The following is a 17,702-nucleotide window of genomic DNA, read 5'->3' on the forward strand; positions in this document are numbered from 1 at the left end:
CCAAAATGCAGAGGAGGGAATTCATGGAATCGTCATTTCGTCACATCTGTTGTGATTATTTATGCAGATAGTCTAAAAAAAATACTGGAAGCATCATCCAAAATGCAGAGGAGGGAATTCATGGAATCGTCATTTCGTCACATCTGTTGTGATTATTTATGCAGATAGTCAATTTCTTTTTTCTTTAACATTACTGACTATGCGCTTGCGCAGGTTGAACACTTGTTATATATGATGTACGTCTGGTATATTTCGCGCATGAGCTATCGTTTATATTCCCTCAGAATTTCACATTCTCGAAATTGTGGAATGCACTCATGGTCCGACAAGTGTCTTGCTACCATGCTGACACGTCCTGTCTGTGTTGCCGACATGTTCCATTAGATGAATGTTGACACACCGACCTTATTTCCCAACATATGACGCTCCTCATGACAGAGGAATCTTCTACACTAAGCCAATGTCCCATACTGTTAATTTCTTTCTGTGCTTCGTCTTACACGGTTCTGGTTCTGTCTTTGAGGCACCTTTGCTGGGCGTGTTGCATACTAATTTCAGCTACTTTCTTCGAAAAGAAATGAAGCCATTGCAAAGAAATTCTACAAGCTACAAAAGAAGGTCAAGTGCCAAATATCGAAGAAGGAAGCCCGAAAACCTGTGTGAAGCCAACAACTGCACCAAACTAGGGCCTGCTGTGAAGAAGGGTGAGGGTCTATGTCTTCTTTACGGCAGAAACACAAAAAATATCTGGCCCTTTGGTGTTATTGTCTCTGAAAAATGGTCGTGGCAACAACCCTTAGGGTGGTATCTGCAAGAATTGCTCTCCTTGCTAACCGTGGAAGACCTTTTCCTGGCGAAGAAACCAGGACTGTCTGCATTCCTCTCGAACAGCTGTTCAGTAGTAGTGTCTACTTCATTGTAATTAAGGACTTACATTACACGCTGACACATACCGCCTTGTTTCAGATTGTAAGAGAATGCATTGATTAATTCCATGTGGGCAGAACGACTCCAGAAGCAATGCGGATGGATTCCTCGAGTTGTTAACCATCTATTTGTGTTCTACCTATGTAAAGTTTAATAATGATCTGTACATTCAGGAGCAAGGAGTATGCACCGGTTCCTGCATTGCACCAATTCTCAGTGACCTTCTACTGACCTGCCTCTCAAGATCGCCGACTAATAGAAGCTTTTCGTGGCACGAATAAGATAACGACCTTCCGATTTGTGTACAACTTACCAGTAATCCACAAGCTAACCATAGGCAACACAAGAGGAGATTGTTGACATCTTTAAGACCTCCGAAGTTCTTGCCAAATATGAGCTGACCAAAGAAATGCCATTGGAGGTACAGTTTCAGTTTTTCGATCTATGACGGTACATCGGAGAGGCCCATATGTGGCTGTGTTATCTTCCACAGTCGAGAAAAAATGCTGTGGCTACAGACACACTGAAAAATGCCCTACACAGATTGTGTATTGACCGTCAGCAGGAAAGTGTCGAGGCCCAACTGACACAGTTACGTGAAGCTAGTTTCCGAGATGACCTCATCTGCAGCCATGGCTTCAAGGTAATGAAAGAAATTTGCCGATCTACCCCAACGAGGCTTCAGAAAGAAGGCAGAAGTTAGCTGCCATGCCATATGTGCACGGTGTCAGCCACGCGCTAAGGAAAGTGGTCTGGCGGGCTGCTGTGAACTTACTATGCAACGCACCCAGCAAAGGTGCTTGAAAGACCGCCCGATGTCAGACGAAGCAAAAAGACAAATTCATAGCATGCGACAGTGACTTGGTTTCCAAAATCCTTTTGTCATGCAGAGCATCATATGTTGGGAAAAAAGGCAGGCGTGTCAACATTAGTCTAATGGAGCGTTTCGGGAACACAGACAGGATATGGCAGCAAGCAAGCAAGACAAGTGTTGTACAATGAATTCATTACGCGCTTTCGACGTTGTAAAATTTTTTATAAAATATAATCGATAGCTCATGCGCGAGATATAGAGATGCACATCATATTACAAATCCCTCAACCTGCTTAAGCACATCACCCCTAATGTTAATGAAGAATGAATTTGACAGGGTATATAATACAGTAACGGATATAATTCGTGATTATATCTGGTTAAATAATCACGAGATATGTCACAAAAGAATGATTCCCTGACGTTTCTTCTCGGTATTTTGGAGGATGTTTCATGCATTTATTGCGCGCAAAGCAATAAATTCCTCAGTTGTTTGTCAGCGCTGTATCTGTGTCATCTTGTCGGTGTCCCGTTAACCTGCGCGGTTTTGCCAAGAATCATGTACCAAGTGGCCCGGCGGCTTTCTGTGAAATAGTTTAGTGTCCTCGTGCAAATTTTCTTAATAGTTTTTGAGTTTACTGGCTGTTGGCTGCAGACACGGAAGATATGCTCACTTGGCACTGTTGCCTGCCTTTTAAGATGTCACATACTTGGCATAATAATGAATGCATGCTTTGTGTTGCGTTGAAGCGGACCACAGTCATGGAAGTGGTTGTATCGCTGACTTTGACACAGGTACTATATTTTCTTCTGTCACAGTGAATGTTACACCTGACTTGTCGTTGTTGTGATTGTAAAGAATTATGAAGGGCGCTATATTTTTGTCTGTTGTCTTGGTGTTTTGGGCATTTTATAGTCAGTTCACTCTCCAGCAAGGAGAGTGGTTCGCATTAGCTTGTAGCAATTCGTGCAGAATTAATGGCATCGCCTACCACCTTCACTACATTTGCTAACAGGTAGCTTTCTAGCTCAAACATTGTTTTTGTAATGCCGTATAGAGCTATTTTCTCTGAAACCACAACGGCCTCATTGGAATGGCTTAGCGAATAACAGCTGGCGCTTGCTCACCATATGGGCAGATTTTATTCATCGAGGGAGGATGACTACTTAGCAGGCCCACTACAGCGCTTCACTCTACAACTGCCATACTGTCAATATTACGGATGTTCAGCATAAGCTACCTTATGTTTGTGTACAAGCTATGCCTGGCAGTTAGTGTCAGAGTCCAAGCCTTCTTCAAGCTGGTTTATAGTGATGTACAGGCATGAATTTTCGATTTCCTCGGAAAAAATTGGCAGGTAGATATAACTACAGTTGAATGTTATTTTGCAGCACCTTAACGCCAATAAAGCAGGCATGGTGCAGTCGTTCCTTGCATGGCAGTAAAGAATTCATTCCCGCAGCTTGTTGTGCTTTGTGGATGTCTTTGTTCTGACAATAAAAATTTTCCACATTTCTACAGTATTGTTAATTGCGAGCCAATTAATTTTTTTTTTGGCGCACAGCCTGTTTACTGCTTTGAAAAGCTCCCGTAATACAGGTATGTTACATTACGTAAGCATTATAATGGTAAATTTAAAGGTCACTTAAGAAAAGCAATAAAACTGGGAACAAAATATGAACCCATTGCATGCATTTTTCCTCAAGGCTGTAGGAGTGTAAGAAGCGCTAAAACGACAAAGGCTTGGCGGTAATAGCGTGCGAGTTTTCCCAACACCTTTAGGTCACTTTTTTCCATTGTTGGGCTGGTTTTTTCGCGATCTACTTCTCGTAAAAGGTGTATGTAAACACCAAGACTCCCTTCTGGGCCGGGTACAAGGGTGCGAGTTATACGACACCTGAAAACTACTTTAAAGGTGTATTATTTTTTACAGCTCGGGGATCGCTGCCTGCCCGACAAGACACGTTAGGGTATGTATTTGTCTGTTAGCGAGTTGAATTTTTATAAACAGAGACCAGCTTTCCTTGAGAGTACGTGCAAAAACATTTGGTAGGTATTGATCCAAAAATGTTCCGAGTTCTCTCTTTATCTAAGCAAAATCTGCTTTCTTATAATTTCTTACGAACTTTGGCGGTGGCGCGAAACAACTAACGGCTCCTGCAACGAGAATAGAATTATACTGTGGTCACTGAGACCCGGTAGAAAAATGTGTGAATGTACATCATCGGGAGAAGTAGTCAGAATCAGGTCTAGGACTTTGGAACTAGTTGGCGTGGTCCGTGTTGGTTGTGTTTTAATTTGCCAAAAGTTGAAATCAGCGCACACGTTTAGAAATGCTTTGGTTTCAGATGACTGCTCTGAGGCAAACGAAACGGGGGCGGACCAACTCATTTTAATAATTGAAATCACCCAGCAGGAATATAGGTGAATTTGAGAATCTGACGCCGATATCATTTAATATATTATGAACAGGGGTGCAAAAAATAGGAAGGGGAAGTAGGGGGCGGTATCATGTTCAGAAAACTACGTCACGATGGCTACTGCGTATACATGCGCCCAACATGTCTAAAGGGGAGACAATAAGGACATGAAAACTGTGAATATGGTCTGCAATGGCAATTAGGACAGCTCCACCAGATCTAAGAGCACGATCGCATCGATATACGTTAAAGGACTTTTGGCAGTGGAACTGTTCGTAGTTAGAAATCTTTGCTTTGAGCGAAGTCTCACTGAGTATGCAATATCGGCTCTACAAGTGTCTGTGAGGGAGCACAGGTCATCACGTTTGTTCACTACACTTCGGATGTTTAAATAAAAGACAATAAATTTCACATGCAGAATGACGAGCACAGTTTGAGTGCTAAGATGAAGGTGAGTCGTTTTCAGGAGATGCAGGTCTGGCCGCGTTGACATGAGCAGATGTATCATTACGATTATCGCATTCGCATTCACAGACACCGTCCGTCGAGAGGAGGTAGTTAAAGCATTCTTTGGTGATGAACAGCTTGTTGTACTAAACTGAGAACTGTTGACCGCTGGCTTTACCAAAATCATGTAGTTTTTTTCTTGATGTGCAAGTAGCCGGACAGTAGTCTTCGCAAACACTGACTCCTGACAATCTTAGATTTGACCTATCTTAAAAAAATGGCGTCTTTGATTTTGAAGGTCGAGAATTGGCTATCACCGGACGGCACTTGTTAGGAACAAACTTGCCCAACCGATGCGCTCGGGTAATGGCCTGATCACCTAGCTGCATGTTACCATGCTAATATAGCGTCGCGGACTTCTTTTTCTGAATCCGCCAATGATGAAATATTATGCAGCATTTTGAGTTTAGCAGTACAGATGAAGGATGTGTATTGGTAAATATGGCGCACATACTGCGCTCTCGTTGTGAAGCGGAAAGACAAATAGGTGCAGGATTTCCAATCAGTGAGGATATACGTGGCAACACCGAAGAATTCTCTATCATTAAAGAGAGGGGGATAGGTATCGCAACTGAGATTGATAATAGCTAAAAATATGTTGGTAAAGACCTACGGAGCTAAATGCACTCTTGATGACCAGATGTTCGAAAGTTTCTATGAAAACATAGAATCGGCATTAAGTAAAGTAAGAAAACAGTGGACGGTATTGATAGGTCACTTGGATGCTTACGTAGGAAAGAAGGAGGGGGAGGACCAGGCTGTGGTTGACAATATAATTGGTCCTAATAACAGCAGAGGGGAGTTCCCAGAGCGAAATAATTTGTGGACTTATGGATACCTTATTCGCAAATGGGAGAACACGAATTCGACGAGACAGCCCCAGATGGCGAAACTAAAATGAAGTAAACTTCATATTGTAGCCTCACCCTGGCATCCTGATCAATATGGAGGTGCTCGGCTCAGTGCGAGGTAGTGACAACTGGAAGGAATTTAGCCTGCACTTGAAAAAGAACTGACGAAACTTGTGAGGACGAAACCCATCGACGATTTAGCGGTAAGCTTGAAAGTAGAGAAATTCAGGACCTCGCTGAAGAAGAGAGATTCTTCCTGAACAAAGGACAAGGGACTTAAATATCACGCAATGAATTTATGATCTCAATATATTGCAGAAGGCTCAATAAAAGCAGGGGCTCGGGTAATTAGATGGATACCGGTAAGCTTTCTTAGAAGGCGGAAGATCTGATTAAGAAATATCAATGCATGTAAGCATATAACCTCTCATATAGAAAAGAAGGGGCAAAGCTCTCAAAGTTAGTAACGGTAAGGTAACAAAAAAAGAATTTCAATGTTCAGAGAAACGGGAAAGCTCTAAAGGTAGGTAGTACCCAAAAGTGGTCGAGGGAATACTAGGCATGTAAAAATCATGAATACACGCTAAGAGGCAAGGAGGGCAGCGTCATTAAAAACAGGGATAATATAGCTATAGTAAACGAGGTGTTCTGCACAGATCTAAAGAGTAGTCGAAGTAATCGGGACAATAATGAGAGGAGCAGTAGTGCAGAGAAATTGTACATTCCAACGGAACGGAAGCAGCAATTAAAGAAAGCCTTAGAAGCAATGGAGCAGATGAAAGACGGTGATGAGGATGAGGTAACTGCAGATCTTTTGAAGGACGGTGAGTGAATTGTATTGGAAAAGCTGGCCAACCTATATACGCGATGGCTCATGATCTTTGGTATGCTGGAATCTAGAAAAAAATGATTACAGTAAAAATTTACCACCGATCAACAGTAAAGCGTTCCATTGACCAGAGGCGCAAGAGGAGCCTCGATATACAGCTTCGTCGCTTAAGTTGGCAACAGAACACCATTCAAAACTCCGCAGCCGCAATTCTGACCCGAAATACAAATCATAATTTATTTATTTTCAAATCCTGCCGGCAGCAGTGCTACAAAAGCAGGAGACGGTTACAACTTGCTGGTGGGCCTCTTCGCTTATCCACCTCTGGCTGCCCGCAGGCAGCCCGCGGGCTACCAGAGCGCGCCGCCAGGCGCTCGATTTTCTCGAGCTGCTCCGCCCACTTCCGGTGGCTACCCAGAACGCGTTCGATTTTCTCTGGCTGGGCGGTTTCGGGCTGCCAGCTGGCAGCCAGACTCGCCAGGACGATTTTGTGCTGGCAGCGTCGTCTGCTAGTTCCACAGCTCTCCGCTCTGGCGGCTAGCAGACGACAAAATGGAGGGAGGCGCATTCGCGACAACTTGGGTGGTTAATAGCTAGGGCGCAGAAACGGCGTTCGTGTTCGTATCTGTGCTGTTTTCCTAACCGTATCTTATTTCGAGTGGAATCTCCGAGCCGTATCCTGTTTACTCATTTCAACTGACGCTTCCTATTTCGGCATCTCCGCGCGGCGTCTCGCACGAAGCGTTGTTTCCTCTCTTGATTACTTGAGAAGATAGGTTGGTTTCCGGTCGTATTTTATTTTACTATGTTCACGTCGGCATCTCTCTAAACTGCATGCATGCATGAGTGCTCTTGTACGCTGGCTTGCAGCTAGTAACCTTCTCTTCTTGCGGCGTCTACGATATATCTATTCTTGAATCAGCCGTATTTATCTTTGTTGCGTGTCTTGCAGGTTCAGCGGACGCTCCCGATTTGTTTTTCGAACGACGATGGCCACGCTTCGGATATCATATCGCAAATTTCGGCAGTTCTGCGTGGCGTCTCAAACGGGCGCGCCGTTATCTCTCTCAAACTCGTTAGCGCGCTTATATCTTTTCGTTTGCGCGGCGGGTACAGCTGTATTGTATATATTTGCTTTTTTTTCTCTTGCAGGCTCAGCGACCGCTAACGACGCCTGTTTCGTTCGCACCTCTGGGTTTCGGCTCGATCGTATCGGCATGCGCGCTCCGAGCGTCCCGTACACACGCGTGAGACGCGGTTCACGAGATAATTAACGGATGCATCGTATATATGAGACACGGGCGTCTCATATACGATATGCACCCGTTATCTCGTGAACTCCACGCGGTTGGTTTCCGGTCTTGTTTTATTGCAGCACATGTACGCGCGTGTCGGCGCGCTCCTCTGATGTGCATGCAAGCATATGTGCCGGCGTGCATGCGTTGTAGCGCTTTTTGCTGCTGGCTTAAGTGGTATCTAATTCTTAGTTTGTGGCGTCTACGATATCGATATCTCTCTTCTGGTATCAACATATCTTAAATTTGGTTCGTCTCTTGCAGAGGTTGAGCGATATCGTTCTGTTTCGGACAGCACTTCGGCATCCAGCTCTGCTCGGCACCCGTGCGGCATCACTTTGGTGCCGACATGCATGCGTGCGCGTGTAAGCTTACGGGTAGTATCTTATTCTGTTTCTTTGGCGGTTTACGTATGTCTAGCAGGAGCCATTCGTTCTGCATGCTATCTTTTGCATCTTCTTCGGCCCTTATTTATACGTCACCTCCCTTCCAACGCTTTCACTTCATACGTTCATTTCGGAGGAGATGGCCGCGCCGCTGAGAATCATCTTGGAAGGTGTGGAGAGAGAAATTTTTGAAGCAGTCGACGACACCGGTGCACCCATTGTCCACGGAAACCAGCGCCTTTATGTGACAGCAGGTACGTAAGTACGTGTACCTTTCTCGCTTGTATGTATATGCAATATTTGATCAGTACTTAATGCGCAACATATATATGCTCTCCTTTGGTTGCAGACAACGTGCAGGTTTGGCTGAATGCGCCGGCAGCCCCCGTCCCACATACCATCGAGCCCGAGGAGTTGTGGCCTCGGGCCAAAGTTCTTTTCCTGATTCAAGAATATGTAACGGGGGGTTTGTTACGAGGTACTGGGGCGACGGGAACGGCAACGGCAGCAGTCTGGGATCAGATCGGCAAAAGACACACAAGCGTAGCGCTGGCAAAAACTCTCGAGAGCACTGTCACCTCGTCTTCGTCTTTTCAAATCATCCGACGCATCTTCTTCTTTAGCCTTACAATCACCCCGGGGACAAGAGGAGCCATCCTGGCGACTTAGGATGATGGCAAGACGGCGGGGTCGTAGTAGGGCTTGAGGCGCTGGACATGAACGGTCTCCCGTCCTCGGCGACGGAGATCAGGAGACGGCGTGAGGGGTTCCACGATATAATTAACCGGAGAGGTGCGCTCCAGCACACGGTAGGGACCATGGTACTTCGCAAGAAATTTTGAGGAGAGACCGGGAGTTCCTGAAGGGATCCAGAGCCACACAAGTGCACCAGAAGTGTAGTTCGGTGGGGTTTGGTCTTGGTCGAGGCGGGAGCGCTGGCGATGCTGGGTGTCAGTGGTGAGTGACCGGGCAATTTGGCGGCAGGCTTCGGCGTGTTGCGCGGCATCGGAAACAGGCCGATATTCGGATTCATCAGGGCGGTAAGGGAGGATAGTGTCGATAGTAGCAGAGGGTTGGCGGCCGTAAAGTAGGAAGAAAGGAGAGAATCCGGTGGTAGACTGCGTAGCGGTATTGTACGCATAAGTAACGTACGGAAGGACGAGATCCCAATTCGTGTGGTCAGAAGCGACGTACTTGGAGAGCATGTCTCCGAGTGTGCGGTTAAATCGCTCAGTGAGGCCATTGGTCTGCGGATGATAGGCGGTGGTAGTTCGGTGAATCGTGTTGCACTCTTTGAGAAGCGCCTTCACCACCTCAGATAAGAACACGCGGCCTCGGTCACTGAGCAGTTCACGAGGTGCACCGTGGCGAAGGATGAATCGGTGCAAAATGAAGGAGGCGACGTCCGTCGCTGTAGCAGCCGGAAGGGCAGCAGTTTCGGCATATCGTGTAAGGTGATCCACCGCTACTATAGCCCAACGGTTGCCGTCTGCAGTGTATGGAAGCGGACCGTATAAATCAATGCCAACGCGGTCGAACGGGCGTGGAGGGCATGGTAACGGCTGCAGCTCAGCAGCAGAACGATGGGGAGGTGTCTTGCGACGTTGGCAGGGAATGCATGCGCGCACGTACTTCATGATAAAGGTGTACATTCCGCGCCAGTAGTAGCGCAGCCGTATGCGGGTGTAGGTCTTGAAAACGCCCGCGTGACCGCTGTGGGGGGCAGCATGGAAGTATGCGCATATCTCCGAGCGTAAGTGACGTGGAATAACGAGCAGCCACTTGCGACCTTCGGAGTTGTAGTTACGGCGATAAAGTAGGGTGTCACGGATCGCAAAATGGGCAGCTTGGCGGCGGAGCGCACGTGACGGTGAAGCAGCCGTCGGGTTGGCGAGAAAGTCGAGAAGGGAAGCGATCCAGGGATCCATGCGTTGCGCTGAAGGCATGTCGCTGAGGCGAAGCAAGGGCAGAGAAGCGTCGGAGGTGGAAAGGCTGGCGATCTCGGCTGGAAGGGGGCAGCGTGACAGTGCATCGGCGTCTTGATGCTTGCGGCCGGTGCGATACACGACGCGGATATCATATTCTTGCAAGCGAAGGGCCCACCTAGCGAGGCGGCCGGAGGGGTCTTTCAGGTTGCAAAGCCAACAGAGCGCATGGTGGTCGGTCACAACGTCAAAAGGGCGCCCATAAATGTACGGTCGAAACTTCGCGAGGGCCCATACAATCGCCAAACACTCTTTTTCAGTTACGGAGTAGTTGCGTTCTGCTGGTGTGAGTGTGCGGCTAGCATAAGCAACGACGTATTCGTCAAAGCCAGGTTTTCGTTGGGCGAGGACAGCGCCGAGGCCAACACCGCTGGCGTCCGTGTGCACTTCGGTAGGAGCGGCCGAGTCGAAATGGCGCAGAATGGGCGGCGCCGTGAGGAGACGGCGCAAGGTGGTGTATGCGTCGTCGCACGCTGGAGACCACAGTGATAAATCCGCACTTCCAGACAGCAGTTGAGTCAAAGGCGCAGCAATGGACGCAAAGTTGCGAATAAACCGGCGGAAATATGAGCACAAACCCAGGAAGCTGCGCAGGTCTTTGATGGAGGTAGGTTTGGGAAAGTCAACCACAGCACGAAGTTTCGCTGGGTCGGGACTGACGCCCTGCTTAGAGACAACATGACCTAAGATGGTTAATTGACGAGCGGCAAAACGGCATTTTTTTAAGTTCAGCTGCAGGCCGGCGTCAGAGAGGCAGGTCAAGACGTGCTTCAAACGGGAGAGGTGGGTGTCAAAGTCCGGGGAAAAGACCACAATGAAGGTCGAGGTAGCAAAGGCATGTCTTCCACTTAAGTCCGCGCAAAATGGTGTCCATCATCCTCTCAAAAGTCGCGGGGGCGTTACAAAGCCCGAAGGGCATCACCGTAAATTCATACAAGCCATCCGGTGTCACAAAGGCGGTTTTGGGGCGATCGGCTTCTTTCATAGGAACTTGCCAGTACCCGGAACGCAAATCAAGAGATGAAAAGAGTTCGGCCCCTTGCAAAGAGTCCAGAGCGTCGTCTATGCGCGGGAGGGGATAGACATCTTTGCGCGTAATCTTATTAAGGCGGCGGTAATCTACACAGAAGCGTATGGAGCCATCCTTCTTTTTGACGAGCACCACAGGCGACGCCCATGTGCTGCTTGAGGGCTGAATGACGCCGCTCTGGAGCATCTTGTTGACTTGGTCTTCAATAACTTGGCGCTCGGCGACAGGCACACGATAGGGACGTTGTCGCAGCGGTGCGTGGTCACCTGTGTCGATGGCATGGGTGACAGTGGAAGTTTGGCCCAAGGAACTTTGATGTGAGTCAAATGATGAGCGAAACTGATTAAGTAAAGTGAGAAGCTGTGCCCTTTGCGGCGCTGGAAGGTTGTCGTCGATGGAGCGAAGGAATGCTTCGGTTGAGGAGGGATCGGGCGCAGCAGTAGGTGGGCTGAGTGCGGCTATGGAGAGGTGCGGCGCGTCGTCCGTCTCTTCGCGGATGAGCAGAGACGCGAATGGTTGTACCGTGCCGAGACATTCACCTAGGCGCAAGGCGTTGGGGAACGAGAATGGGTTAGACACGAACAGTACGGAGAGGCCAGCGGATATAGTCAGTACAGCGTATGGCAGAGGCAGACACTTGCGGTGCAGAAAGATAGGGGACGGAGTGAAGAGGACAGTGTCGTCGCGAAGAGGGCCGCAAGAGAGGGGTACGAGGACTGAAGAGCAGGGAGGCAGGTCAATGTCTTCGGCAACTAGGGCCTTAACACAGGCACCAGGAGGGGCAGTGTCCAAGACAGCTTCGGGCAGGTGAGAGAACTCGACTTCAGCTCGAGCACAATCGATGATAGCAGCATGGCGCGATAGGAAATCCCAGCCCAGGATAACAGCATGAGAACAGCAGGGCAGTACGACGAATTCGACGGCATAAATGGTCCCCTGGATTACAACGCGAGCGGTACACGCTGCGGACGGCTGGATGTTCTGAGCGCTGGCGGTGCGCAGTGAGAGTCCAGCAATTGGCGTCCTTACTTTTCTTAAAGAACTACACAGCTTTGCGTCCATGACGGAAACGGCAGCACCAGTGTCGACAAGCGCCATGACAGAAACGCCGTCGACGGAAATTTCAATGAGGTTAGCGGCTGACGGATGAGGCCTTTCGAAGTTCGTTGTGGACGCAGTTCTCGCCTCAGGAACTGCGGCGCCTAGTTTTCCTCCTGGTTAGCGGTGGGGCGACGTCGCATAGGCGAAATAGACCGGCGTCGTGGAGAAGAGGGCCGGCGGCTGGAGAGGGTAGAACGGTCCGGCGAGGAAGTACGACTTTGCGGCGGCGCAGCTGGTACAGAGTACTGACTCGGTGGGGGCCAGTACCCAGGAGCTTGGGGAGGAATTTCCGCGCCCGGGAGACGACGGCGGCAATGCCGAGCTACATGACCTGGGAGACCACAAAAGAAGCAAATCGGCCGATTGTCCGTTGTGCGCCAGGAATCGCTGACCCTTGGAGTAGGTCGTCGGTAAGCCACTGGCCCTCGCAAATGCGCCGGAGGCGCACTATAGATTGGCGGCTGCGGTCTTGCTACGACATCGGCATATGTCACTGGAGCCGCGACAGGAGGCGGTCTCGCGACGGCTTCGGCATATGTGAGCGGAGCCGCCACAGGTTGTGGTCTGGCGACACCGTCAGCGTATGTCAGCGGAACCGTGACAGGTGGTGACGGATGAGCCGGTGGAAGAGCCTCAGCAACTTGCTCTTGAATTGTATGTCGGAGCGCTGGAGTCAGATATGATGGTCGGTCGTGAGCGCTCGGCAGAAAGGAAAGTTGACGTGCCACTTCTTCCCGCACGAAGTCTTTAATCTGCTGTAGCAGCGAGGGGTCAGGAGCAGGCGTGAGCCCAGCGAGCGACTCAACCTGCTGTGGCCGCTGGCGTGTCAGAATCCGCTGCTTGCGCAACTGCTCAAAGCTTTGACACAGCGTGACGACTTCAGCAACGGTACGCAAGTCGCGCGCTAGAAGCATCTGAAAAGCGTCGTCATCGATGCCTTTCAAGATGTGTTGGATCTTGTCGGCTTCCGACATGCGAGCGTTGACCCGCTTGCACAAGGCGACGACATCTTCAATGTAGCTAGTGAAGCTTTCACTAGCCTGCTGAGATCGTTCACGCAATCGCTGTTCGGCTCGGAGTTGCCTGACAGCCGGTCGACCAAATACGTCTGCAAATTTAGTCTTAAAAATGGACCAGGTTTGAATATCTGCCTCATGGTTGCGATACCAGAGGTTAGCCACACCGGCGAGATAAAAGATGACGTTGTTTAGCTTCGTCACATCGTCCCATTTGTTGTATACGCTCACCCGCTCGTACGATGTAAGCCAATCTTCCACATCGTTCTCGTCAGTCCCGCTGAAAATGGTCGGGTCCCGTTGACGAAGAGAGCCGGCACAGATGACAGCCTGGCCCACTTGTACGGCCTGGTGTTGGACGTCCTCAGGCATCGTGCGCGCCGGGAGAGCACGACTACGGAGCTCCAGGGCCGATGTTTTTACCCAGCACCTCCACCAAATGTAACGGGGGGTTTGTTACGAGGTACTGGGGCGACGGGAACGGCAACGGCAGCAGTCTGGGATCAGATCGGCAAAAGACACACAAGCGTAGCGCTGGCAAAAACTCTCGAGAGCACTGTCACCTCGTCTTCGTCTTTTCAAATCATCCGACGCATCTTCTTCTTTAGCCTTACAAATATAAAAATTTCAAATCAGACCCTTCCAAACGCCTAAAAACTAAAAGTCCACTCTGGGAAATTTGGCAGATTTAGTGAATTCCAAATTCGGTTGCCATTTGACCCATTCGCAAATTGAGAACAAGTGGAGAAATCTAGAGAGAAAATATAAAACGGTGCGACAGCATAATAGCCAGTCGGGGGCGGACCGGAGAACATGCGAGTTTGAAGAGTAAGTATACGTAGAACATGATCTCAGTAGAGATAATTAACTTCTACTGAATGGAAAACTTTGTTTTCCTGATTCTACATACGTGACTTTTGCCCCTGAAGCAGTTTAGTCATTCCACAAACCTGTGAATTAAGAATGTTGCAGCATTTCTTACTTTTTTGGTGCAGGTATATTTTGTGACAGAATAATTAACTGTACCAATTTTGGACATCTTTTGTCTAAATAATGTAATACCTGTTGTAATTTTAGGGTGTTATAGATTACACAGCAACATTTCGGCAGATAAATTGACTGTCTTTTTGTCAATTGCATACAGCTGCTGAGAGGCATGAACCCGGACTTTGTGCTCATGTCAACAGCTTTGCTGCTGGGCAACTATCGGGCATTATGCATGCCGGCCATGGTTATAAGCTAGCTATACATGTGTTTTGCGTCGCTGAGTAGATATGTCAAGCTTTATGCATGAAATAATGTGTTTGTACACATATTAAGTGATGTCATATATATGTGTCAAATAGATCATAATTTTTTTTTGTCCTCAGGGAGCTCGCTGAAATTTTTGAAAAAGCTCAGAGCATCAACCCACGCTACCTGCTGGGGCCAGGACTCGTCCGGAGCGTCCAAGAGTGAGTCATTTTTTTTTCTGCACACGACAAGTGCGACAAGGAATTTACATGCACTGTAGCACAGGCATTGCCGAAATAAGAACTAGTAAATTGGGTTTGCCTCCTAGCCATATAGCGGAATCCTTATGGCACCACTACACAGCAAATGGCCTCAGATAGTGAGGAATGTTTTCCTTAAAGATTTAAAGTTTAAGGGGTGCAATGTGCTCCATTACATGCCGAAAGAACCAATCCAGTTGCTTGGTTGCTTTTGAAAAAGACAGTGCATGTCGTGCAAAACATATTTGAAATCAAACACTACAAGGGGTTTCCCCAAGTATAAAATCAGGGGAATGTTGAAGCTAGGGGAGTAGCGGTAGTCATTTTTCAGTTTTTAATTGTGTCGATGTGGCACGTAGGACTAGAAAGGCTCATGACTGCAACACTCATGTCAAAGAGTGCCAACAATTGCTTCGCTTTAGACAAGGATACAAGTCATATATCAAGAGGCAAAAGTAAGGAACAAAGACTGCATGAAATGTGTCCAGAAACGGCGCAGTAGCTCGGACTACTAATAAACCTTACAAGAAGAAATATCGCTGTCAGTCGCCTATCAAAGACTTGTTAAACTCTGCAAAACACGCATCTTTGCTCTGAACATAACAGATCTAGTCAGTAATTAAACACACACACCAAGAAGTCATGTGCATGCTGAACACTACGCACATGTGGAAGGTGTACATCAGAGCTTTAATATCAGCCGTGATGATTTGCATGACACTGAAACATCTAGGTAGAAAAATTTATGGCTGCTACACACAGTTGGTTAAATATGTACAAGCACAGGCTCTTCGCATTGTCCGACTATTCACTCAATAATTATAAAGCAATCAAGAAATCATCACGGCTGATATCAAAGCTCTGATGTACACCTTCCACGTGTGCGTAGTGTTGAGCATGCACATGACTTCTTGGTGTGTGTGTTTAATTACTGACTCGATCTGTTAAGTTCAGAGCAAAGATGCGTGTTTTGCAGAGTTTAACAAGTCTTTGATAGGCGACTGACAGCGATATTTCTTCTTGTAAGGTTTATTAGTATCCCGAGCTACTGCGCCGTTTCTGGACACATTTCATGCAGTCCTTGTTCCTTAGCTTTGTCTCTTGATATATGACTTGTATCCTTGTCTAAAGGGAAGCAATTGTTGGCACTCTTTGTCATGAGTGTTGCAGTCATGGGCCTTTCTAGTCCTACATGCCACTTGAAGACACAATTAAAAACTTATATATCTGTGTGTTTCCTAGTAATAAAATAACTGGACTGCCACAAATATATGGCATGTTCTCAGCCACATTCCTAGCAGTTACATCCACCAGTTAGGTATGAAAAAAATTCACTACAAATTAAGGAAGGGCCTTCAGAGAAACAAGGGTGTGTGTAGGGAAGCCACTGAACCTCGCACAGAATGATATGGCAGGCAATAAACAGCTGGTTTAAGGGCACGCGGAAGGTCACATGCATTGAAAAATTTTACTTTGTCTACAAATGAGTGGTTTTTCTTGATTAATGTGGCCATCATGTGAAATAGTGGCCCAATACATTACGAACATTATGGCACCACATATATAAGGCTTCATGTTTTGAGCGATATTGTGCCATCCCTGACGGCAATCGAGAATTACTGGGAATAAAATGCTCTAATTTTTTGAAAATGGACCTTGATACCTTTGAAATGACATTGAGCTGTTGAAATTACTTTGCACTTCTTGAAAAATTCTGTGCTCTAGCTTATTTGTAAATGTAACTGTGGTGTGCGCATCACAAAGTTCCTCCTATATTTTTTTTAATGGCTCTTTAGAGCACAACAATAAATTTGACAGATTAATTTCATAGGGTAGACCTTTTTGAACAAAATGACAAAACAATCTGCACTGCTAAATAGTTTATTTGGCTAAACTGAAATTGAAAAGCCTATGATAGAATTTTGGTGTGAAAGAGGCTCCAAACCAAAGTTTCTCAGCTGACTTTTGCTGCCAGCAGAATTATGTACGAAATTAAATGACTACAAAATGAATGACAGTGCCCTTTGTGTAGGGATAACACATATGCACTACAAAGTCTCTGTTCTTTAGTGCAAGGAGTGCATAATGATGTCGCATTGTTTTGCCACCAGCAGCCAGGCTGAACCTGCAGCCAGCCCCCAGCCTGGCCCCAGCAGGGTAACTGCCACAGCGAGCCCAATTCCCGGCAGCTCGCAACCAAGCACGAGCAGGGGCCGCACTACTGCTGGCGACTCGCAGCCCCCAAGCCCATCCGCGCAGCCTAGCCCCCTGCAACAGCAACCAGGCCCAGCCAGGAGGAGGCCCAGGACAGACACCTCTCGTGCAGTGCTCGAGAGTGCCGTCGCCCATCTTGAGGTGGCCGAAGCTAACAGACAGCAGCGGCACAGGGAGCGCATGGCTCTTGAAGGGAGGAAGGTTGCTGCTGAAGAGAGGAGGACTGCAGCTCTTGAGCGGGTGGCTGCAGCACTTGAACGGCGCGAGCTTGTCTCACTCTGTTCTCCGATACATGCCCCAGCTCATTCCCCAGCTCATTCCCCAACTCATTCCCCAATTCATTCCCCAATCCGTTCTCCAGTCCGCTCTCCAAGCCCTCCTTACTATAATGCTTAGTTTTAATGTTTCGTTTTTTGTCTAGTCAGCGCTTTTTATATTTAATTCTCATTCATAATTGCTGTTATATGTTTGTATTCAGTTCCGTATATTTCCGCTAAGTTGCTATGCACTACCTCGATGGAAAGAAACGCGAACCCAGCGCAAACACGCTCCGCTGTTTCAATTTCTTTTCACCGCGCTTTTACTTCGGTGATAGCAAAAACACATTAGACTCGTTCATGATACAATCTAGGACAACTCTGACGTCTTTTTCGTACCACCCAGGTAAAAGCGCGATGAAAAGAAATTCCAACAGTGGGGCGTGTTGGCGCCGGGTTGTTCGCCTTTCTTTTCATTGAGGTAGTATGTGTGTGTGCGTGTGTACACTTAGACACACGTATATGCATCTCGTTCGTGGTTGCACTTCATATTGTGTACATACTTTAATAAATTTT

General features: G+C 47.6%; 1 protein-coding gene across 1 annotated transcript; it reads left to right on the plus strand.

Annotated features, from left to right (window-relative positions):
* Positions 1 to 7,117: 7,117 nt before the first annotated feature.
* On the plus strand, positions 7,118 to 17,439 carry LOC144129464 (uncharacterized). Its single transcript, XM_077663642.1, has 4 exons — positions 7,118 to 8,284; positions 8,380 to 8,486; positions 14,564 to 14,616; positions 16,767 to 17,439. The coding sequence occupies exons 1-4, from the start codon at positions 8,170 to 8,172 to the stop codon at positions 17,263 to 17,265; spliced, it is 774 nt and encodes a 257-aa protein (XP_077519768.1). The 5' UTR covers positions 7,118 to 8,169; the 3' UTR covers positions 17,266 to 17,439.
* The last annotated feature ends 263 nt before the right edge of the window (positions 17,440 to 17,702 follow it).

Source organism: Amblyomma americanum, chromosome 4 (genome assembly GCF_052857255.1).
Source record: "Amblyomma americanum isolate KBUSLIRL-KWMA chromosome 4, ASM5285725v1, whole genome shotgun sequence".
NCBI classification, from domain to species: Eukaryota; Metazoa; Arthropoda; class Arachnida; order Ixodida; family Ixodidae; genus Amblyomma; species Amblyomma americanum.